We start from the raw sequence: 26374 nt of genomic DNA on the forward strand, positions 1-26374 counted from the left end.
GTATTTAATTACTTATTACTAATTACTTTCTAAATCCTATTTAGTACATGATACAAGGATAGGCTTGAAATGGCTCGAATAAATAATATATAAAAGTACATCAATTATTCTGGTCCCACTTTAGGGTCCAATTCTCTCTATTAACTAACTGTTATCTACTTTTGCCTAAATATACTCCAACAACTAATACTAAAGAAGTTATAAATTTTAAGTATTGGTAGAAATGGGGAGGGTTAAGGATGTAGAATAAGGCTTTGCAGAATCAGGCATTAATATGTGCTATTAAGTATTAATAAACAGCCAGCATCTCATTAATATTAATGCTAATAATCAACCAGGTAATAGTGAGAATTGTAAACTTAAACCATGTTAAATCCACTTTTGTATTATAGTATATATAATTGTCCATACACAGTATTTAGTTACATCAGAAGTAACTGTAATTAGATTACAAGAAAAATAAGAGTAATCCCTTACTTTACTTTTTCAAAGGAAAAGTAATTTAATTACAGTAACTAATTACTTAGTAACTAGTTACACCCAACACTGAACCAGTGTTGGGCAAGTTACTGAAAATTAGTAATTAGTTACAGTTTCTAGTTACTTCTTTTAAAAGTATTTGAATTACTCTACCAGTTACTGTATATCAAAAGTAATTAGTTGCTAGGGAAAGTAACTTTTAAGTTACTTTTGTGTCTGCTTTTTAAATGTAAATATGAACAGTACTGAACAGTCAAACACAATATTTTTTAGACTTATTTATTGTAATTGACAGGTACTAAATCCCTTTTAATACTTAAAATGAAATAACTGTCTGTAAACTTTAACTATTTACAACTTACAAACAATATGAATCAGTTAGACAGATGTAAAAACGCAAACAGACGCAAACAAACTGCTAGCAAAAAAGCGAAAGGAATGTAAACAAAGCAGATGACAGGTGTGCTGGATAACAACGTGCCAAACAACAGAGTTGTTGGATGTTGTGAATGAACTACTTATCACTTCATGCAAGCCTATAAGCACCCACATATCAATGGAATCATCTGACCATTGGCTACATGTTATGTATGAAGAAAATTGCTGCAGGCTCATTTGCTGGCGGTGGAATGATAAAACGATAGGCTGTGGGCCACAGTGGGTGTCACTTTTTTGTTAGTTCAGTTATGTACTGCATTATTTTAGTAAAGTTTCTTATATGGATTTGCTGTTTTACACGCAAGACTCTAATATATCACTTATATCATTTAGACAAATATTCTGTATGTTTACACTGAAAATGTATGTTAAAATTGTGTACTGTCACTTTAAGAATTTGGGGACTGTGAAGCTTGTGCTCTTTGGAATTGTAATGGTTTTGTTCTGTGTTTTTCTTGTATTCTGTGTATTTTTGTATTCTGGACTTTTATTTTGACACCCTGTTCAGTTCTGGCTTTTATTTTGATATACACCATGCCACAGTTCACACTTCCTGTCTGTCTGTATATAAGTCACATCCTGTTCACCTGCTCCTGGCTGATTATTACATCGCCAATACCAAGTCTGTTTATCTGCCTGTTTCTGTTAATCTGTATCTGTATCTGTATCTGCCTGTTTTTTGACCTGCGCCTGTTTTCTGGATTTTGATTGTTACTCTGCCTGCCCTGAACCTGAGCCTGTTATCTGGATTAAGATTGTTGGATTACCCTTACTGGATTTGTTTGCTGGCCCTTATTGGGATTTTACTAATAAACACCTTTAGCACATGGATTCCCCTTCTCTCTGCTTTCTTTAAAGCCTCCGTTACAGAATATACAGCCTATACCGGAATCCAGCAAAGGATAGTAATTTCCCACCAGCAATATGAAACCCGTCTACACCCTGCTTGCACTTCGTCAGAACCACCGCACCATTGAGGATTACGTTCAGGACTTTTTGGATTTAAGTTACCAAGTACATTTTGACGATACCACGCTCAAAAATCTGTTTTACAATGCTTTGGATGAACACTTACGTTTACTTATGCCCCGGGATATGTCTGTTTGGTCACTTGAGAAATATATTGACTTTGCACTGTTGTTATGTGGTTCACCGTTCACTGTGGGTGTTGGGGATACACCTCCGGTGAGAACTCATAACACATCACGCCATGATCTGCCCGTTTTGCCCAAAACTGAAAATACCATGCCTGCTCATAAAATGGCCGCCACCCTGTCTGCTCACAAAATGGCCGCCATCCTGCCTGTCTCTGCACCTGCACCTGTCTTTAAGAAAACCACCACCATCCTGCCTGTCCCGAAAACTGCCACCATCTTGCCTGTTTCTGCACCTGTTCTCGAGAGAGCTACCATCATTCCTGCACCTGTATTTCAGAGGGCCATCGTCACAACCACACCTGCACTTAGGAGAGCTATTATTCACCCTGCACCTGCCGTGAAGATGGCCGCCATGCCTGAATCTTCCCCTGAGGTATGTCTCCTGGATTATAGACTCTCAGAATTTGCCATAGCCCTGTGGTGCGTTTTGTCTGCCGTTTGCTCTGGTATTTCCCATGTTCCTCAAGACCCTGAACCTGAACCCCTGGACTCATTTGATCTGCCTGATTCATCCGACTCATCCGATTCATCCGATTCATCCAACTCCTCTGATCTACTCGACTCATCTGATCTGCTCGACTCATCTGATCTGCCCGACTCATCTGATCTGCCCGACTCATCTGATCTGCCCGACTCATCTGATCTGCCTGTCCTGCCTGATTCGTCTGTCCTGCCTGATTCGCCTGACCCGCCTGATTTACCTGATCCGCCCGACTCCTCTGATTCTTCTGATTCATCTAATCCATCTGATTCATCTGATTCGTCTGTTCTGCCTGATTCACCTGTCCCATTTGATTCGTCTGTCTCACCTGATTCACATGATTCGTCTGGCTCACCTGGCTCACCTGTCTTATCTGACTCACCTGGCTCATCTGATTCACCTGGCTCACCTGATTCGTCTGGTGCACCATCTGAAATATCCCCACCTTGGACACGGGAAGCTTTCCCAAGTTTTTTTTGGGGGGGGGGGTAGTACCCGGACACAGGGAGGAGGCAGAGGACACCAAGGCGGAGGCCGAAGTGTGCTCGGACCCTTACTCTCCTTGTGTTCCAGGTCTATTCCTGCCCCATGACCCAGGTCCAAGCCTGCCCCATGACCCAGGTCCAAGCCTGCCCCATGACCCAGGTCCAAGCCTGCCCCATGACCCAGGTCCAAGCCTGCCCCATGACCCAGGGCCAAGCCTGCCCCATGACCCAGGGCCAAGCCTGCCCCAAGACCCAGGTCCCCGCCTGCCCCATGACCCAGGTCCCAGGCTGCCCCATGACCCAGGCCCTTATGTGCCCCATGACCCAGGCCCGAATCTGCCCCATGACCCAGGCCCGCATCTGCCCCATGTTCCTGGACCATCCTGGCCATATGACCCAGGACCTCTCCTGAACTGCCCTGCCTTCGCCAAGAGGTCTTGGCCCGCCCGCCCACCCTCTATTGGACTGTATGTTTTGTTTGTTGGGCTCCGGGAGTCGCCCTTTAGAGGGGGGGTTCTGTAATGGTTTTGTTCTGTGTTTTTCTTGTATTCTGTGTATTTTTGTATTTTGGACTTTTATTTTGACATCCTGTTCTGTTCTGGCTTTTATTTTGATATACACCATGCCACAGTTTACACTTCCTGTCTGTCTGTATATAAGTCACATCCTGTTCACCTGCTCCTGGCTGATTATTACATCGCCAATACCAAGTCTGTTTATCTGCCTGTTTCTGTTAATCTGTATCTGTATCTGTATCTGCCTGTTTTTTGACCTGCGCCTGTTTTCTGGATTTTGATTGTTACTCTGCCTGCCCTGAACCTGAGCCTGTTATCTGGATTAAGATTGTTGGATTACCCTTACTGGATTTGTTTGCTGGCCCTTATTGGGATTTTACTAATAAACACCTTTAGCACATGGATTCCCCTTCTCTCTGCTTTCATTAAAGCCACCGTTACAGGAATACAGTGGAGTCACACAGTTCTCTTTACTGCATCCCTGATATTTAAGATTTAAGATCATAAATTGTTTGCATATTTTTTATGTTTGATTTAAATGAAAAACAAGATTAAAGGAAGATATTTAATCACAAAACGGAGTACGTGGATTGTTTTGTCGGACACAGAGCTAGTGGATTGTTTTGTCGGACACGGAGCGAGTGAAACCAAAACTGAAACTAAATGCACCCTCACACATAATATGGAGTTTTAACACGGTTGTACAGCGCAAGGTACATATTTTACTAAAAAGCAACAATCGATGCTCACATCGGAGAATATAAAAACATTTCTCAAATTTATTACTTTTGTGGACTACAAATGCAAGTTGATGTCATACTGGGAATGCTTGGCAAAGATAATTTACAAACATGAGACCGGATGGACTTATGACTCGCACACAATTTTTAACCTCTTAAACCCTGAGGACCCAGTCCCGGGTACAAAATTTTGTATTTTGACTCAAATAAAATATTCTTTTAATCTTTAATGGTTCGTCATGGACCCCAGTAACACATATGAGATACTGTTTGAAAGCTTAGACTCTCTACTTTCTCCAGATATGCATCACTTTGAGAAATCTTTTACTGTAAGAAAGTTATTTACACTTAATTTACACTATCACCCCCCCCATAATTTTTTATATGATTTAATATTCACATATTTCATATTTTTCAAGTATGACAAACATGGGCAAGTCTTATATCAAATGAAAGCTCTCATTCTCAGGAATAAGGCTACTTCGTTATTTTTGTTCTATTATCAACACATATCCAACAATAGTTGAATGAATAATAAGGTAAAAAATCGTCTTTTGTAAACATATGGGAAAATTGAGTGTGGACTGCCTCAGATAGCACATATAGCCACAAATGATACACCATCTTTTCTCTTAGGTCCTACTCTAAAAAATGAGTCCATTCACAGCATTTTCTTAGGTTGTGTGCATGAATAATCCCTTGTTATTTATTATATGTCCAAAACAAAAAATTAAAATGTATATGAAAAATGTATTTTCGGACACTTCAGTAAAATGAAAATAACTTTTGAATGCGACATGCTAAAGAGATCATTCTTTTTTTGGGTGTTTACTGTCTGCTGCTGGTAACAACCAGAACTGTCTGCAGTCTGCTAGAGCACCCAGAACCAGAGTTATACACTATCAGAGGCAGTATTTACAACATATAAAAAGAAAATTTGGTGTTTCATCATATGAAAAACAACATAAGTAATACTATTTGTCACAAACAGCAGCTTTTTATGTAACTTCAAAGGGTTTTCTTTAAAATGATATAAAGCAATTGCATTTATTCCACTGTATGTGGTTATGGGAGCACTTCAAATGTTTTTAGGCAGAAATTGTATACAAAAAGGGTATTATTCCTCCCATCAGTTGGAGTAAAATAACTTTTGCATAGATTATGATAGAGAAAAAAATCTTGCTGGAATCAAACAAAACTGTCTGCAGGGAGCTGAGGCACTCAGGGCCAGAGTTATACACTTTTAAATAAAAACTTTAGAAAAAAAACATCAAAAAGCGCCTATTTATTTTTGTGTTTATTAGAGGACTGACATCACATACAACCATGTTTAGCACTTTCAACAGTGTTTTATGTAATTTCAAAGGGTTTCCTGTAAAATGATACCAAACATTTGTATGTAAACCTCTGCATGTGGGTATGGGAAGCTTTTGAAATTGGGTAGGCCAAATCCAGGCGAAAATCCCCAAAATAGCTTCAGGGTGGAAGAAGTTAAACAAAGGTATGTTGTCCCGTTTTGATTTTTTGTTCATTCAATGTCAGCCATGATAAAGTTTAATGATTCCTTCTGCCACCCACCACGGTCCTGCGACGTTAGATCAGAAATGTCTTGTCTGCAAGTGTTAATTTTTCACAAAATAGAGTAACGCGAGTAACAAACTAATTTAAATTTCAGTAATTGTACCTGCTTGACTTGATTAAAAAAATACCTCGTTACATGCTCATTACCGCTAAAAGTAGTGGAATTACAGTAACGCATTACTCCCATTGCTGCTAGTTACAAATTACATTTAATTTGTTACATTTACTCATGGGCGGACTGGGACAAAAAATTGGCCCTGGCATTTTGGACCAGACCGGCCCCTCGTTCGAAAACGCACACATTTTGCTCTCTTAAATGTATATACCAACCATGGCATAGAACAAGGTTGACCTGAGGTTTTGACTCTCTGTTCTGTTTGTCAGATCTGAGGGTGAAGATCTCTCACTATTTTTTATAAATCATAATCGAGAACAAATTAATTAACTGAAAGCTACCAGAACAGCCAAAAAGTGTAACCAAAGGTGTAAACGGACTTAGTTAACATGAGAAGGAAACACAGGTCTATTTATGGATACCCTGTTTTTGGATATACTGTCCAAAATCAAAGCTAATTTTGTCAAACAAAAGGGAACAAATGAAACATACTCACAAAATCGCTTTCTCAAAAAAAAAAAAAAAATCTAACTAAAAACAGTAGTAGCTTTAATAAGATTTTTAATTTATAAAGATTTTTGTCTTTAAAGTTAAGTAGTTTGCATCTCTGAATTTGCTAACTGTCTGTATTTTTAATATAAGGATGCCATTTCTGTAATGCAGCTTTGAAAAAATAAGCATTCATATGTTAAGCACTATAGACCCTTTTACAATGCACGTGATCAAATAGCCTCACGCGCATCTTGGCAACAGAAGTGGTGTTAGCAACTCAGAAAGTTTATTAAAACGGTTTCAGCATAAAAATGTCTGGTTGTTGCGTTTGGTTGCACTAATATAAAATACTAATATACGTTTATGTATCTGGCCACTTTATATTTGGCCATCTGCTAACGTCTTCTATCCACTCCACTTTTGGTAGCTGTGTTGAAAAAGTTGATAAATAATTTTTTTTTAAATAACTTTCTCTGTCTGTGTTGCTTCACTGCTGATTCTTGGCATACTTTTATTGCCAATATGTGCGCGCATACGCTGCCCCGTCATCATTGTGTACAAACACTAAAAGGGTCTATACAAATGCTCAAACTTAGTGAACAGAGACTCCCGCCTTCTTTGATTTAATTGGTTGGAATTCTGCTTAGATCTGTAATGTCATCATCATCATTTAGTTTATTCATTCACGTTCATCTTAACAAAAACTAAATTTCTTTCATTTGGTTGGTTAAAAATCTTGCTCGGCCGTGTAATTCGATTGGTTGGGAGTCATTTTCGATGGCTTCTGTGAACAGAAACTTTTCATTTTGATTTGTCAACATTTTGACGCTGTAACTACGTCAGTGAAGAAAATAGCCTTTGGGTGGCAGAGCGTGTGTCAAGGGCAGGTGGTTACTCTTGCGCTATTTTTTTAATGCATTACGCGTGCAGGACCAAAGTGAAAGGGGCCAGCCCAATGTCAATCGGGTCGCTGATCAACTGTCTTGATTTATGGGCTGGTCAAAAACAATAATATATAGATTTAAAATAGTCCCACCAGTTCGTCCCTGCATTCCTGTAAGCTCTGATCATGTATATATATAAAAAGTATCACCGGCCCACATTAAAAAAATGGTCCGGCCCCTCTGGCATTTGCCAGAATTGCCAAATGGCCAATCCTCCCATGCGATTACTTGAGTACATTTTTTTGGGGTAACTAGTACTTTTTAGAGTATATTTAAGGATGGGTACTTTTACTCATACTCAAGTATATGAAGAGTTTGGTTCCTGTGACGAAGGACGACCCCTTTCAGGCAGATAGAACCGTCTGCATGAGAATCAGCCAATCAGGAGCGTCATTGCGCTCTGCGACCAGCGGAAGCGGACAGGTTAAGTTTCGGTTTCGGAAAGATTGAAAGAGAGCGCTGATGTTGAAGACTGTGCAGTTAATAAATTATATAATAACGTGTTTCTGTACTTACCAGTTCTAGTAATGTATGCGTGCAACTACCAGTAAGTAATACTGATGTTTGTCATCACAATAATGTTACGTTATGTTAATGCACTTTGATAATTTCGTCGCATGTAGTGGCCCATTATATATAATGGCGAAGCCTCGTGCTACCCGTGCGTGTATATAGAATGCTAAATATTAACGTAGGTGGTTCTTTGGAAACCTTATGTATGTTTAGTATATTTGCACAATGTGTAATGTTTATTATAAGGAGGAATTCTGTAGTTCATGATTATTATATGTTAATCTGTATTGTGTATATTGTAGTTATTGTTCAGAAAATAATACGTTTAAGGGACCATTCGTGTATTTGCTTAGTGATAAGCATTTATTATGGCACTGTATAAAGGTTTTCTATATATATAACAAATTATAATTTAATTCTTGATTGTGTTTGCTTTATACCTGTTAAATATTTGATATTATAGAGCCTATGTTTTACTGACTGATATATATATATATATATATATATTTCTGTATCTCTGTTTCAGAACCACACTCAAATACTTTCTTTAATAAAACATCCTAAAGAGAACATCTTGTCAGCATTTTTATCAATGCTCCGTGGTGGCTGCAACCATTAAAGGACCACTCAATTATACAGTCCTTACCAATCACCATAACAGTTCCAAAACGCAATAAATCCATTTTGACAAATTTCGGTAAAAACGTGTTTTCTATACCAAGAAAGTGACAAGATGAAAACCACTATTTTCTGTTACAAACATAAAAAGTTCAAATCCATAACTTGATTTTCAAAGATTTATTATAAAAACAAATTCTTTTTTCCACAAAATGCAATAAATCCATGACAGTTTTTTATTTCAAAATGCTATAAATCTATTAATTCAATGTATAAATGTGCATTCATCTTTACCATTTTATATTTATTTAGTTGACTAGTGGTATACAATGATTAAAAAATAAACATTAATGGCATTAACCAAAACAATTACTTTGTTATATTAAGAACACTGTCATTGCTGCAGTTATAATTGACGTTGTCTCTTTACATTTTTCACAGCGATCAGCTGTAAAATGTTTTGGTCCTGCTCGATTTTCGTTGACTTTGAGTAAAATAATGTAAAGTTTTTCATAAGATCCTCTGGGGTCAATGTGTTAGCATGAGAAGCTTGATGCTGTCGGGAGAACAAGCACCCGAGTGCCTCTCTTGAAAATTATAGATGTTGATGGCTTACGTTTCTTTCCCGTCTCAGAAAATCATCACAGGTTTATCAATGCAATTAAAGTATAATTTTGTTTTGTTTGTTGATCACGAAGTACAAAGTAGATGAGGAAAACTAGGACTCCGTGTAATCAGCGCGCCGCCATTTTTTGTTTACATTGCGTGAATGGTGCGCTGTAATTTCTGGAATGGATTTATTGTGTTCTGTAATAAAGGAGGAGTGGCGTTTATCGCATTTTGGGGAAAAAAGGGAGAAAAGATGACAGAATAACACAGCGGATATTGGATTTTGCGTAAAATTAAGAATTTACTTTTAACTACTTGGAACCAAACTCTTCATATATTTTAACTAATTCCCTGCCATAGCCTGTAATATTGCCAGCATATAGGCGGACAAAGTACACAGCTTCATTACTTGAGTAAAAGTACAGATACCCCTTGCTAAATTTTACTCAAGTACAAGTAAAATTACTGCAGTCAGATGTCTACTTAAGTAAAAGTACTGAAGTACTTGTTTTTAAAAGTACTGGAGTATCAAGAGTACAAGAATACATTTTCTAAATATTGCATTATACTGCCACAGTGCACGTTAAACCATGTGAGATGATTGACAGCTGTACAGCAAATGATAGAGCTCTAAGGTAAAATCTGAAGCAAATCAGGAAGAAGAGACACACATCTCGCTCCGTTCGCTATTTGAGCTCTTCAGATCGCATAATTCAGTGGAAAATTAATAGAAATCTTATTCTTTATGAATAAATATTTTACTAACATGTGATAATTAATCATTATTTCTCCAAATATGTGCACCATTGTACTAATAGCCCTGGCGGATTCTGTATATTTTATGTATTTGAATACAAATAAACCGGAGAAGACGAGAATGGATGTTTTATGAGTGATGATTTCTATTCAAAATAGCGAACGTTATAGATTATTTATTTTGCACTCCTGACATAAATTAAGAAATTAATGTCACTGCAAACCAGTTTAATCATAAACAGTGGACAAATATTGAAGCTGGAGTCTTAAACCTTTCTTGTGATGCTGAGTTTGTCCAGATCAAGTAAGAGTGTGATGTTTTGACGATTAATTTAGAACAACAATAACCAGTGATCCCTGTGGCTCAAGGGGTTGAATTTTTGTAAGCGGTGATGAGGTTCTGTTTTGGTAAACACAGAAAACACTTGAAGCGAAAACTATCATTTACTTCAGAAAATTGAAATAGTCTGGCAAGGTGGGGCCCCGGGTTGGCACATTCCTACTGGACCTGCTGCGTCTTCATCCATTGTTTCGTCCATGGTTTAATTTCTTATCTAAATCTGACCATGACCTGACCTGAAGGTGATTGCTGATAGGCTGTCCCAATCAGTGGCACTTGCACAATCCAATTACATTTAAGAGAGGGAAACAACAAATTGAGGGTTTCCAAGACTTTTCTTTTTTTCTTTTTTAGAAGAAGAAGTAACAGGTACTTACGGTTATGGATAGAAATGGAGTGGAGTAAAGAGTACAATATTTGCCTCTCAAATGTACTTGAGTAAAGTCATGAGTACTCCTCAAAAATGATACTCGAGTAAAGTACAGATCCCTCAAAACTGTACTTAAGTCCTGTACTCAAGTAAATGTAGGCTACTCTGTTACTGTCCGGCTCTGATGGCCAGGAACGACATCTCGATGTCGAACTACCATATCATGTGACTAAGCTAACACCAGCCAATAGTCCCCTAAAGTGGATTCCCTGAAGTCTCAGTGGAGCAAGGGCTGTAGAAAGTGCGTTAAAGAAACTAACCTCTCAAGGCTGGGTTTGGTTGTGAGATTCATAGTTCTGATGAACTCATAGAGACTGATGAACCTTTACAGAAAGAGACTGATGAACTCGTATACTGTAAGCCGACATGCCCCAAAGCAGCATAAATGGTGGGATTAATACATCAATTTTGGGGGGGCTCTTCGGGAGAGTAGACTTCGCCTGCTCCCCGAAAGAGGGTGCCCTCTGGAGCCCTGACTGACTGCCAGGGCCTCTTAGTGGCAGCCTTACAGTTGGTGATAATGATCATTCTGAGGCCATTTTTACAGCATTCTTTTTTTCTTTTTTAGAAGAAGAAGTAACAGGTACTTACGGTTATGGATAGAAATGGAGTGGAGTAAAGAGTACAATATTTGCCTCTCAAATGTACTTGAGTAAAGTCATGAGTACTCCTCAAAAATGATACTCAAGTAAAGTACAGATCCCTCAAAACTGTACTTAAGTCCTGTACTCAAGTAAATGTAGGCTACTCTGCTACTGTCCGGCTCTGATGGCCAGGAACGACATCTCGATGTCGAACTACCATATCATGTGACTAAGCTAACACCAGCCAATAGTCCCCTAAAGTGGATCCCCTGAAGTCTCAGTGGAGCAAGGGCTGTAGAAAGTGCGTTAAAGAAACTAACCTCTCAAGGCTGGGTTTGGTTGTGAGATTCATAGTTCTGATGAACTCATAGAGACTGATGAACCTTTACAGAAAGAGACTGATGAACTCGTATACTGTAAGCCGACATGCCCCAAAGCAGCATAAATGGTGGGATTAATACATCAATTTTGGGGGGGCTCTTCGGGAGAGTAGACTTCGCCTGCTCCCCGAAAGAGGGTGCCCTCTGGAGCCCTGACTGACTGCCAGGGCCTCTTAGTGGCAGCCTTACAGTTGGTGATAATGATCATTCTGAGGCCATTTTTACAGCATTCTTTTTTTCTTTTTTAGAAGAAGAAGTAACAGGTACTTACGGTTATGGATAGAAATGGAGTGGAGTAAAGAGTACAATATTTGCCTCTCAAATGTACTTGAGTAAAGTCATGAGTACTCCTCAAAAATGATACTCAAGTAAAGTACAGATCCTTCAAAACTGTACTTAAGTCCTGTACTCAAGTAAATGTAGGCTACTCTGCTACTGTCCGGCTCTGATGGCCAGGAACGACATCTCGATGTCGAACTACCATATCATGTGACTAAGCTAACACCAGCCAATAGTCCCCTAAAGTGGATCCCCTGAAGTCTCAGTGGAGCAAGGGCTGTAGAAAGTGCGTTAAAGAAACTAACCTCTCAAGGCTGGGTTTGGTTGTGAGATTCATAGTTCTGATGAACTCGTAGAGACTGATGAACCTTTACAGAAAGAGACTGATGAACTCGTATACTGTAAGCCGACATGCCCCAAAGCAGCATAAATGGTGGGATTAATACATCAATTTTTGGGGGGCTCTTCGGGAGAGTAGACTTCGCCTGCTCCCCGAAAGAGGGTGCCCTCTGGAGCCCTGACTGACTGCCAGGGCCTTTTAGTGGCAGCCTTACAGTTGGTGATAATGATCATTCTGAGGCCATTTTTACAGCATTAATGTGTGGCTGCTGTGTGGCTACTAGTGATGCGCGGGTCGGCGTTTTTTCCAACCCACGGGTCCCGCTTTTATGAAATATTTGGCCCGCCCCACGGGAAAATTGGCATTATGAGTAATTGTGAAACACTTAAGTCTTTTTGAGTTGCTGTGCCTTTCTTCTCATATGTGTTTTTATAAATCTTATGCCTGCCCACTGCAGCTCAGTCGTGTAAACTTCCGATTCTTGCTTTCATGAACGAGCTGAAGCACGCGAGAGCGAGCGAACGAGGGAGAGAGAGAGAGAGAGAGAGAGAGAGAGAGAGAGAGAGAGAGAGGCAGCGTTGTGCGGATATATGCTTCTGATGTTATTGTAATTTTCTTTCAAGTTTGTTTCACTAAATCTCCGCTATTTTAAACAGTACTCGACATGTGCTCTAGGATTTTTTTTAACTCCTCTAGAAAATAGAGTAATGGTGATATCCCTAAATCCAATGTAGAAATATTTGCAGTATAGTCCACGCATTTAAAGTGTTTTTAACATGTAGAACTTGTCGGCTTTATAATTTTAAAAGTAGATCACCACACAAAAAGCAGCATTTGTATTATCTATTCACAAATTCCCTACCTTAATTTCTCCTGCAGATCGTCTTTCATCTTTTAATTCTCCGTTTGTTTTGTTGTTGTGGCTGGCAGCCAACGGGAGCTACTTGGCTCCTTATCAAAGAACGTAATTAAATGTAAAAATATATATTCCCAAATATTTAATATATATGCTACAGGGAATTAGACGCAACATATCAGTTTTTTAATTTTGTTTTTAATGACCCGCCCCAACCCGCCCCGCATTAAAGTTACAATTTCTTTACCCGCCCCAACCCGACCCGCGGGGCCCGCGGGTTACGAGACGACCCGCGCATCATTAGTGGCTACTGTTTTGACCTCCAAGCTCTCTGAAGTAGGGGGTTCAATTAGACACACTATGTTTCTGTTGATCTGCTGATATGAAGAGCTGATACCATTTAAGGCTTGCCCACTAATTTAGATATAGTGAAACATGCTTTTTGTTAGCAATGTTGGCAGCTTTAGGGATGATGCCAACTCGGGATGTAAATATGTACTGTAGTAAGAGTTTCTTCCACTCGCGGCAACGTCCCATAACCATACTCTTTATATAGCTGATTATGTTTAAAAATAACTAATAAATAAATATTTAATCTAGCAGTATTTAACCGTAACACTGCTAATCAGACAATGACACACAGACAACCTGCTGGGAGAGAAGGGCTGAGCTAACAACATCTATCTTTTCAGAGAGGAGCATAGGAACATTGCATAGGAATTTGCTCAAGTGAGTCTCTGCCTGTGTAAAGTCAAGTGCAGGAAACAAAACACTGCTTGAAACTCTCTCTATAGCCATTAAACTATTTTAATCTGACTAAGAGAATATATATTTTAGGACAGCTTGAAAGACAACACATTTTTCACATAGAGTGCTTGCTGAGTTACAGATGTTGACAATGTTTTCATTTCCCTTTTATACCTTCCATTGCACTTGTGACGTCATCGCTCATCGCCTATAAGATGGACTTGAAAGGGAATTACTATTACTTGCAGTACTTATAATATACATTTGTAACGTCCATACCGCCGTGCCACCAGAGGGAGCCCGCTCCTGAGTACTGACATGGCGCTGCCCGGTGCTTCTCTGGTCATTTCCTGTTTTGCCTTGCTTAAGCTTCAAGCTGGCCTAGGCCTAGTGCAAAGTATTGCCAGCTAAACCTGCATACCAAGTGTTTATCCTGAGTATTATTCTGATTGCCTGTTTATGACCTTCTGCCTGTTTCTCTGTTGATTGCCTCTGGATTACCCCTCGTACTCATTTGCCTGGATTGGACTGCTTATTGATATTGACCGGCCTGCCTGTCTCTGTTTACCCATTTGCCTAACGTCTTGGATTTGTTTGCTAGATTGGTTTGTTTTAATAAACATCCGCAAAATGGATGCCGCTGTTTCTGATTCATCCTTACAACACTATATTGACTCAACATACTTTTGATTACTACATATCTTTGTGTGAAAAGTGTTTTGTTAAGTGTGTTGTTTTAAACAGATGCCCTGTATGCTGTGTTTAGTTTTATTCAGCATTTTTTTGCTGTAGTGTCTAATGGATGATCAGTAGTGGTTTATATACTGACTGGCTGTGTTTATAATCTGAAAGTATTGTGTGATTTTGAGCAAAGATGAAATGATGTGATTTGATTTTGCCAGTGCTTGAAATTTGGTGAACAACATCTATGGACACTCCAAGCAAAACGTTATTGAATTTGTGTTGATTAACCCTTGTTTTCACATACAGAATCAACAAGTACAACAACAAGCCATAAATATATGTATTTAAGGCCAATAAAGCAGCAAAAATGCTCACAAGCTTAATGAGCAGTGGTTGCGCGACTTTCGCGCTCCTCACACACAGAAAGAGCGCACGCATATACACTCACCGGCCGCTTTATTAGGTACACCTGTCCAACTGCGTGTTAATGGAAATTTCTAATCAGCCAATCACATGGCAGCAACTCAATGCATTTAGGCATGTAGACATGGTCAAGACAATCTGCTGAAGTTCAAACCGAGTGTCAGAATGGGGAAGAAAGGTGCTTTAAGTGATTCTGAACGTGGCATGGTTGTTGGTGCCAAACGGGCTGGTCTGAGTATTTCAGAAACTGCTGATCTACTGGCATTTTCACACACAACCATCTCAAGGGTTTACAAAGAATGGTCAGAAAAAGAGAAAATATCCAGTGAGTGGCAGTTCTTTGGGTCAAAGGAGAATGGCCAAACTGGTTTGAGCTGATAGAAAGGCAACAGTAACTCAAATAACCACTCATTACAACCGAGGAATGCAGAAGAGCATCTCTGAATGCACCACACGTCGAACCTTGAGGCGGATGGGCTACAACAGCAGAAGACCCCACCGGGTGCCACTCCTGACAGCTAAGAACAGAAAACTGAGGCTACAATTCATTCAGGGCTCACCAAAATTTGACAGTAGAAGTTGGAAAAACGTTGCCTGGTCTGATGAGTCCTGATTTCTGCTGCGACATTCAGATGATAGAGTCAGAATTTGGTGTCAACAATGAATTTGGTGTGTTTCTGACAATGTCCATCACTTTATGACCACAGTGTACCCATCCTCTGATGGCTACTTCCAGCAGGATAATGTCACCAAGCTCGAATCATTTCAAATTGGTTTCTTGAACATGACAATGCGTTCACTGTACTCAAATGGCCTCCACAGTCACCAGATCTCAACCCAATAGAGCATCTATGGGATGTGCTGGAACGGTAGATTTGCATCATGGATGTGCAGCCGACAAATCTGCAGCAAATGCGCGTGATGCTTTCATGTCAATATCGACCTAAATCTCTGAGGAATGTTTGCAGTACCTTGTTGAATGTATGTCATGAAGGATAAAGGCAGTTCTAAAGGCAAAAGGGGGTCCAACCCCGTACCAGTAAGGTGTACCTAATAAAGTGGCCGGTGAGTGTAGATCTGTTGTTTGTGTTTCAATGGCTTAAAATAACTTTTAAAACCGTGATGCATAAGTATGTGTACAAACGTTACGTTTTCATGACCACGCACACAGATGCGTGACGTGGGCGCGTAACCTCGATAGTATCATGTTCTGTGTGGGAACACGTGGCCATGGTTTGTTGATAGCTGGCCACGTGTTTTCCTTGTCCTGTCTCTTTTACCCCGCTCCCTTGTCATTCTCATTGGTTTGATTGTTTGATCCCTTGCACCTGTTCCCCTCTTGATTTACTCCCTTATTTAAAGCCCTTGTGTTTCTTGTCCTGTGCTCGTTCGTTTTGTTATTACTCTTGTTGTCTAATGTTTAAGCCAGTGTTTAGTCAAGTGTGTGTTAAGTAATTATATCCTGTTTACTGTTGTATGCCCCCTCGAGGGCTTTTTGTTTTGTTAATAATTAAAGTGTTTTCTGTTCACCCCTCAACATTGTCTGCTTTTGGTTTCATCCGTCCCTGTTCCTGACAATAACTAGTTTAAACAAACATGCCTTACTTAAAACATTACTGGTGTGCATTTTATGGCTAAACAAAGGGCACTGGTGTGTCAGTGCTAGTTGTTTTCAGTTTGGACAGCTCTTACATTTATTTTAGTCTAGGACTAGTCTAATCCCTGTCCGGGAAACCACTCCTATAAGACTTACTTGGTGGCTATTTAGTAAGCAGTGTTTCCCACATATCTGAAATATACTCGTAGTGGTAGCCGATGAAAATGGCATTCAATACCCACCGGAAAAAAATGGTCTACTATACGTGTGACAAACAACTAGTAATTTGTGACCATAACCCAACAATTTGATGTATTTAACATTTTTATTAGTTTCATAAATCCAATCACCCCAAAATCTCTTTGCCTTCTCTTTAGCATGAACAAAGCTGACTGCACTTTACTGTTATCTTACTGCAATACTTGTGAAGATGACCCATTTGAAGGGATTATTGACACTGTGAGAGGAGTAGAAAGACAAGTAAACTTTATACAATAATATGTATAGTATATTAATGATAGACAATGTAGGTCTATAGATTATAAATAGGTCTAGAGATAATAAATGTGATAGGTTTATGTAGAAGCAGTAAAGCACGCTCGTAAACGAAAAATGAAACGAAGACTAAAACTATCAGCTAAAAACATTTTCGTTAACTGAAATAAAAAAATCATAATAAATGAAAAACTAAAACTAAACTAAATGAGCAACAGTTATTGAAAAACTAACTGAAATAAAATAATAATTATTAAATATAAGTATTCGTTTTCGTAATTAATAAGCTCTCATACCATGGCGGAAAATCTGAACAGGCTTTATAATAGACCCCTTAATTGCCTACGTCACTGTGACGTCACCGCTCTAGCTGGAGGCAAAACAAGAACTCATAGCAGGCGCACTAAAAGTTTGAGGTTTTGACTTTACAATGTCGTCGTCTTGTGTTTTTGGCTGCCAAAATAGAAGTAACAGCACTTTTCATTCAAAACTAAAGTTTTACCGGATTCCTTCACAGAAATAAAAAAGACAGTTGTGGTTGAATGGATGGAGACAATCAAAATAATGCTCGTGGTTGCAGTGCACACTTCATATCAGGTAAAATAATCTATGCATATGTATTGGTGTGTTGGTCTTATCTAGTACAAATCAGAAAGTTTCTGTTTTATAAGTGATGATAAGTCAACCGTCAGTGCAGTAGCTAGCTTACATGTTAAACATACATACAGCGATAGATGTGTGTGTCATCCTTTGAATGATCTCTTAAAATAATCCCCATTGCTAATCATAGTTAGCCCAGCGATAGGTTACATTAGACAATAAGCCTTGACAAAATTCCCATAACCAGCCGAAGATACTTCATATGTAAGAAATACATAATAATAAAATAAAAACTAAATAGAAATGTGTTTGCAAAATAAAAACTAAACTAAAACTAACAAAAGCATTCATGAAACTAACTAAAACTAAACTTAAATTTAAAGCAAAATTGAAAACGATACTAAAATAAAAACTAATTTAAAAAAGCAAAACTATAATAACCTTGGACTGCACACAGCACTGACTGACTCTGATCACGGCCAGTCGTTCTCCAGTCAACTCGGGTTTAATCAGACCTGGGACCGGAAGTAATTAAACTGGGACCGCCCTGGACCCGACTGACCATTTAAAATATAGAGCCGGAACCGTACTCACACAATCACCTGAACAAATGCTCTTAATAAATACATTGTGTGTTTATTCATGCCACAGACATATAAAACAAGAGCATTAGTACTATAAAGAGTACTACAATAAACAAAGACAAATAAATTAAATAAAAAAGTCATTAGTGATCATCAGCACCGCTTTTTTCTATTTTGTTGATTGTAGAAGTTCCAGCGATACATTTTAACCCCTGCACCCTAATAGTGCCCTTATTGCCACCAACTATTAGCAAATACATATAAACTTGTTTTTAAAACATATCCTGATGACTATATAGTGTTATAAGTGCTCAGTTTTGAGCTGCATGCAGCAGTGTGCTGTGTTTACTTCTGTCAGTCAGTTAAGATATTCAAAAAATACAGCTAAAAAGTTACCCATCATCCTTAGCTTCATATCAGTGATGGAAGGAAGTAGTTCCAGACAAACAAAGGCTTTTAAAGACACTTTGTTGTTGGTTTTCTACACACTTGTGCCATTGAACTGTTGTATGAAGCAATATCGCTCTCATAGTCATGTGTGATATGGCTCTAAATCAGTATGGCTTCATGCATCTTGCCTAATCACAGCCGTGCTAATATAAAGCTCTATCTCACTCATGCTCTGAAGTTTTGCTTTAACATTTCTTTCCCTCTTGAAGTTTGAATTGTGTTCCTAGCTATTTGTGGTCATGCATTTTGTACAGGTATACCAAATAATTATTCTGTATTTCTCTACCAGACACCTAGGCAGTAAAAATTGTCCTCACCTCCCTGTTCACAGAGCTGCTGAGCCAGAGCGTCCTTGAAGATGATCTGTCCTCGATGTGTTGCTGTGGCCCTGAGGCACAACAGGACAGAAGAAATGGAAGAGAGAGGGAGAGAGAGAGAGAGAAAGATGGATAAATATTACAAAATGTCAAAAGAACGGAAGTGAAATAACATGACCATCACCTAAAAGAAGATTAAGTGCTTCTAGTGAGGGTGGTTTATATTCTGGATGTAAGGACTCAAGACACACTTGAGTCACAGCACTGCACTAGCATATTTCAAACTACGCTAAAGGGTCTAAAGCGATTTCAGCATGCCAGACATGTTTCTGGATTGACTTCTACAGTACTAATCCTTTTGATTATTTCATCTAGCATCAGCTCCATCCGACAACATACTTATGGACCCAACATTATCCTCTAAGTGTGGTTAGGATTAAAATATGGAGCTTGGGAGTATGTTACTGTAGGACTGTTTGTTAGAGAGTAAAGCCTTTTTAAGCTAAGAAAACGGAGGTGAAATTTTTATGTCGTAGTGATACAGCAAAAAAATTTAAATTACCCCATGATTTACTTCCCCTCAAGCCATTCAATATAAACATGTCCATCCTCTTTCAGACTAACACATTTTAAGTTATTTTAGTAAATGTCCTCGCTCTTTCAAGTGTCATAATTGTTGAAACAGTCTACAATTTTTAAGCCCAAAAAATGTGCATCCATCCTTTACAGAAGTAATCCACATTGCTGCATGGCTTAATAATGGTCTTCTGCTTGCAATCGAAGCAATTTTGTAAGAAAAATTTCCATATTTAAATATTTGTAAGCTATAATCACTAGCTTCTGTTTAAGGCCAATGCGCATTATGCATAGCGTACAACGCGTTCGATCCGGTAAGAAAAGACGTGCGTTGTAAGTTGTTTTAGCTACAAATAGGGATAACTAGATATCCTCTTGTTTTATATCAAAATCCTCCACCACTGTCTTTAAAATCATAATTTGACTTGTGACTGGAGTTTTGCTTGCTGATTTGTGCCTCCGCCCTCCATGTTCTTCACTATGCCACTTCGCAACCTTCTTATGGCAACAAATGCTCACCACCCTAAAACGTTGTCATGAAAGCAGAGGCAGGTGCCTAATGCATAATTTTTATTAAAGGCGGCACAGTGTGCCCACTTCATACTGTAATCCTAATTATTAAAATCCATTAATAAACCTTTTTATAGGCCATATTCTCATGGACTACACAGACAAAAAGGTAAGAAGCGTTTACAGAGGTGTTGAGCAACACTAATAGTTTGTTACCTTACTTAAGTAGACATTTTGGGTATCTATACTTTACTGGAGTAATAATGTTTCAGCCAACTTTTTACTTCTACTTCTTACATTTTCACTCAATTATCTATACTTTCTAATCCTTACATTTTAAAAACATGCTTGTTATTGTTTATTTTGGCTTGTTTTTCTGTCTTGTCATCATTAAAAAAATTATCCAGATAAGTCGTGCCATCTGGATAGAGTGAATTTGATTGTGGTTGGATGAGAAGTATAAACATACCATTCTGACATCCTATAGGTTGTATGCGATACATCACACATGTACATGACAAAAATTACATCACACCCCAGCAAGGAGGACATAGCCAAGTGTTCGGGTCATTAATCAAAAAATATATATTTTTAAACGTTTATTACAATTATTTCTCTACTAAATTTATTAAATGGGTGCTTTCTTTTTGTCCTCCACAAATTAAGCTACAGTAGGTACTAGGTGTCATGGTTCTGCCATCTTGTCCTTTGTTTAATCTAGTCTTGTGGCAGAATCATGACAGACCCATGTTTTGTGTGGGTTTACTGGTCCACGTGTTCCCTGTGTCTTGTCTCTTTTACTCCGCTCCCTTGTCATCCTCCTCATTATTGTTTGATTTTTATCACCTGCTCCCCTCTTGATTTGCTCCCCTATTTAATCCTCTTGTATTCATTGTCCTGTGCTTGTGCATTGTATCTGTGAGTATACTGTGTCTTGTCAAGTTTAGTCTATTGGAGATTTAGGGGGGTGGTTTCCCGGACAGAGATTAGCTTAAACCAGGACTAGGTCTCAGTTTAATTAGGAAATATAACTAGTTTTAACAGACATGCCTTACTAAAATCAAAGAAGTGGGCACTGATGTATTTTAAGATATGTCAGTGCAAGATGTTTTCAGTTTGGACAGCTCTTGGACAGCTCTTACATTTATTTTAGTCTAGGACTAGTCTAACGCCTGTTTCACACATACTCCGTATGCAGTGCGTTTGCGGTGGGTATTGCAGTACATATGCGGTGCGATCCGTCAAGCATCCCACTGTTGTGCTTTCACACATACTCCGTTTGCAGTCAGGACACATGAAAGGATCAAAGGTCTATTTATCTCCACATATATCATAAATATAAACTAGCATTATAACTTTTGAAGAGAAAATATAGGTGACAGGCATGGTTACATTATTTCCTACTATTTATATATTTGCATATACGAGAGTATTTATATAAAGGCAATGAAGCTCATATGGCAAGAAATATTCTCACATAATTAAAATAACAGCATAATGACATGAATAAACTGACAAGGAAGCAAGAGTGACATGCAAATTGTATTATTATTACCGGAAAAACAGCAATATTACTGAAATAAACTCTTGAGGTAACTACGCCAAACACGCTGTTATAACTGCAACAAGTCTAAAGAAGCTCAATAACAATTGGAAAAAAATCATTATTATTTCCCATAACGTTGTATGACAAACATTATATTTAAAGCAAATGTATTCTTACAATCATTCAAGATCCACACATTATTCCATATTACTGAGCATGTTCGTCTCTCGCCTCGCTCTGTTATAATAGTGCTGATTGACAGGTGCGCTTCCCCGTCTTTCAAACAGATCATTTTGTATAGTTCTCCTTAGAAAAATTAACCATAATTTTAACGGTTGACAAAACGGTTTTTGTCAGATTGATTATGATTTGTATTACCTTAGTTTAACTAAAAATTCCATGGTTATGGATATTGTTATAAGCCAAAATAAATTTGGTTACTGTTGTTTTACAAATAAAAACTAAAAGACTATGTTAGTATAATTAAACAATGGTAAAATTAATAGCATACTTTATGTATATGCAATGTATATAAACACGGTAGAATATTTAACAAGATGTTATACATATCATTTTTCAACTCGTGGTAAGTGTTTTACCTTAATTGCTTCATACTGGGATTAAACAAATAAGATTACAGAAAAAAACTATACTGAAAAACTTTATTTACATCCATTTAGAGTGAAATTACTGCATTTTTGTGTAAATCCGTGTTCATTCTGACCACAAAACATGCGCTATCACTTTAAATCAGCGCGTGCAGCTTGCGTGCCGTACAGCAAAAATAGACTCGCTGCCGAAACGATCGCAGCACTGCTGCACCGCACCGCATCTGCAACGGACAGGACGGACCGTATACGTATGCTGTGTGAAAGCTCTAACCTGTTAACATGGCTACGTAAAAAATTACACACCGCAAACGCACTGCATACGGAGTATGTGTGAAACAGGCATAATCCCTGTCTGGGAAACCGCCCCTTAGTGTTTAGTCAGTTCTTTGTTAAGTGTTATCCAGTTTAGTGTTTCAGTGTAGTTTTGTATCTAGTCCTGTTTAGTGTTCACTCCTTCTGTTTATAGTTACCCTGTTTATATTGTTTTGCCCCCTCGTGGGTTTTGTTTTCCGTTTTGTATTATATAAATAAAGTCTTTTGTGTTCATCCATCTTCGTCTGCACTTGGGTTCCTCATACAAACCATAACACTAGGGGTGGCACGGTTCACAAAACCCTCGGTTCGGTTCATATCACGGTTTTATGGTCACGGTTCTCGGTTCTGTACGGTTCTTGTTATTTTGTCTTTTAATTTTTTAAAACTCCAGAAATGTATTATCTTATTAATGTATTAATTCTCCAGAATTTAGGATACAGTATTAAAGTTATATCATGTAGTCATGCACAAACTGAATTTGACTTTAAGCACATTATAGACCTTTTGCGAGTCGACGTCACAGTGGAAATGAATGAGACACGAGTGAAACGAACAATATAACTCACTAGAAAATGTTTTGTTGTGCTGTTGAGTGTCAGAATAGGAATGCCAAAATAGATGACCTTCATTTATATAGTATACCGTCGTTGAAGACACCATTTGAAGATAAACGTAGGGGTTTATGGTTGCAATAAAAGCCCTGGGGCCTCATTTATAAACGTTGCGTAGGCACAAAAGAAGGCGCACGCCACTCTCTACGCAATAGTTGTTATTTATAAAAAGCAAACTTGACGGGAAAATGTGCTGTCCGTCACGCAAGCTCTGACCCAGGCGTACGCACAAAAACGGGTGAAATGAGAAATGGCGACACCGACGGCAGATGGAAGAAACACGTGAAAGTGAAAGTAAAAATGACAACACTACCTCTCATAAATAACATGAAGACTTCACAAAGCAAGTCTTACAATTAACAGCCTACGAACACCCGTTTGATCGATCAGCAGTGAAACAAAATAAAGAAATAAATAAATCGAAAATTACAACAAAAATTCAAATGAACACATATTTGCTAAAAGAAAAGTGAAATATGTTCTGCAATAATATTGGCATGTTGTGCAATTCATCCTCATAAAGAATATAGTTAACAGAACGAAATAATGTACAAAACTGATATTCTCGTCAATGTGTCCGTCTGGCGGAGCAGATATAGATGCAATTACATAGACAGATAGATAGATAATTAAGGAGATATATAGTTAGATAGATGGATAAATAAATAGATAGATGTATTAATTGTCCAATGGGGAAAGTTGTTTTCATAGTAAACCATATCTTCATAATCTACGGAATTATGGTATTCATGCATATGCCTTCAGTGTGTTTTATTTTTCATAAAACAATGTATGGCGTCTCAACCATTCAGGAAGCAACAAGAAATTACATTTGCGCTGAACAATGTCCCATTTCCACGTCGATTATTACCGACATCTGTAGCTTGTCAGATGCAATTAAATGAATGGAAATAAAATGCCCCATCACAATGCGTAATGCTCACACTGTGCCCTCCAAACAACGTTTTTTTCCTCTTTTCCCCCTCGCCAATGATAACTTCTACTTCACATTGAGTGAATTTACGTTTTTTTTTATTTCCTCTATGTGTTTGCCATGATTTCGCAATCAATGCATATTAACTTGTGGGCGTTTCACGGACTATTTATGGGCAACTAATGGCGTGTCATGAAGCCGCAAAAGCTGCGCTACATTTAGAATTGATTGTGATTTATTAAGGGAAAAATGCGTAGGATGTGCGTGCGCACGGTTTTATAAATCCCAATATTTCTGTGCGTATGCCCGTCCTATGTTTCATCCGTACGCCACTTCTGACGCAAATCCTACGCAAAGTTTTATAAATGAGGCCCCTGAACCGGACCGACTGGAGTGATGAAATCATCTGAAAATCTTTTAATAATTTGAATAGAAAATAATTAGAGAAGATATCCAGTGTTCTGTCGAAGTCTGATCCCTCTATGTGTTTCTTATAGCGTTTTCATCACGTTACGTTTATAATTTGAATTAGTTCATAATATCTTCTTCCGGTTTTCTTCCTGTTTTTTCTAAGTTATGATGTTTACTAATAAATATATAAACATAGCACACACACACACACACGATGTAAAGTGTTAATAATATATAAACAGGCCTATACAAATTAATTTGTATGTAAACATAATAGTTTTAGATAAAACACGTAGGCTAAAAATATAAGGAAGAAATTGAAAACAGGAAATGATGAAATATTTAATAAATTATATTATACATGATAGTATTGCTCTTATAAGTACTTCAGCGATTCATACTGTAAAAATAATTTATTTACCAAAAAAGAACAATACATATACATTACATACATGCACACAATTAGTAGCCAAGCTATTTAAACTTTTAATTTATTTAAAAAATAAACGTAACTTGGTGAAAACGTTATAAGAAACATTACACTTAAGAGAACTATAGGGGAAACAGACTTCTACAGAACACCGGATCCTTAAAAATCACAGTTTAACGCTAAAACACTTCACACAGCTATTGAGAAGCATTCACTTTCTGCCACCAGTTGGGCTCCGCCCACCAAAAAACGTCATCTCTGTTTGCAAACACGCAAAAGGTCTATTGGAACCATCTCTGAGGAAAGCCAGGTGAGATTTTGATACAGCAAGAGGGAGGACATTGATGATTTCAACATGCTTTTCATTTATTTGGCAAAAAAATTGAATGTGTATGGCCATCTACATGAACTTATGTGTCTTTTAGCACACAAAGATAACTTGCATTTATCAAACTGCAAACTTCAGTGTAGCTCTAAGATTTATCACTGAGAGGCTGCTTAAATACTGCAGAGAGTATATGTGGACGAGAGAGAAACATAACGTTTACACCTGTAATATTTAAATCCGTCTCTTGTGTCCACTTCTGACCACTTCTGTCTTGATTACTTTGAGGGGCAATTTATGAAATAAGATTGCGCAACTTTCACACGCTAGCAAAATGAAACTACGCGGAAATCAGCTGCTTTTGTTTTATCAATGAAAGGCTAAAAATAGCGCTGTTCACCGTGTGAAATAATGTAAATGAAATAAAAACTTGTTTCCACACACCAAACTTATACCACGCTGGCGCATCCTCCAACTCAGGGCAGACTTCCTTAGCTCCCACTTGCCATTTCTACACGTAACAAGACCTGCAGCACCAGTCACCTCTTCGGGAAACACACTATCTGAGGTCACATACAGGGCACGAGGCTACATACATTGCGCATGCCATGAACCGTCAAACCGTGCGACGCACACATGCTCCGAACCGAGACAAGCGAACCGAACGGTTCGGATTTTTTTTCGTGAACCGTGCCACCCCTAGTAGGTACTGATGTAGCTAATTATAGAACCATCAGCATTTTTCCGGTGGCATCAAAGATTGCAGAAAAAGTGGTAACTGAGCAGTTAACTGACTTTTTAAATTTTGGACAAACACTTTATCCATTGCAATTTGGTTTTAGGAAAAAATATTCCACTGAAATGGTTACCTGCTGTTTTATTGAAAAAATCAAATCAAAACTAGACAGTGGGAGTGCTGTAGGAGCTGTTTTTCTGGATTAAAGAAAGCTTTCGAAACAGTAAATCACAATGTTCTTCTCTCTAAGTTGTCAAATTTGTATTTTTCTGATGATGCTATGAAATGGATGGAGTCTTATCTCACCATGAGAAGATAAAGCACCAGAGTTGGAAAATA

At 38.2% G+C, this 26374-nt stretch overlaps 1 protein-coding gene across 1 annotated transcript in view; it reads right to left on the bottom strand.

The window, feature by feature from the left end:
• The window catches only part of reln (reelin), a 376800-nt gene that overhangs the window by 253846 nt on the left and 96580 nt on the right, over positions 1 to 26374 (bottom strand). The window contains 1 exon segment of the mRNA XM_055173428.2: positions 19031 to 19101. Coding sequence (XP_055029403.2) covers positions 19031 to 19101 — 71 coding nt within the window.

Source organism: Misgurnus anguillicaudatus, chromosome 15, assembly GCF_027580225.2.
Source record: "Misgurnus anguillicaudatus chromosome 15, ASM2758022v2, whole genome shotgun sequence".
Taxonomy (NCBI): Eukaryota; Metazoa; Chordata; class Actinopteri; order Cypriniformes; family Cobitidae; genus Misgurnus; species Misgurnus anguillicaudatus.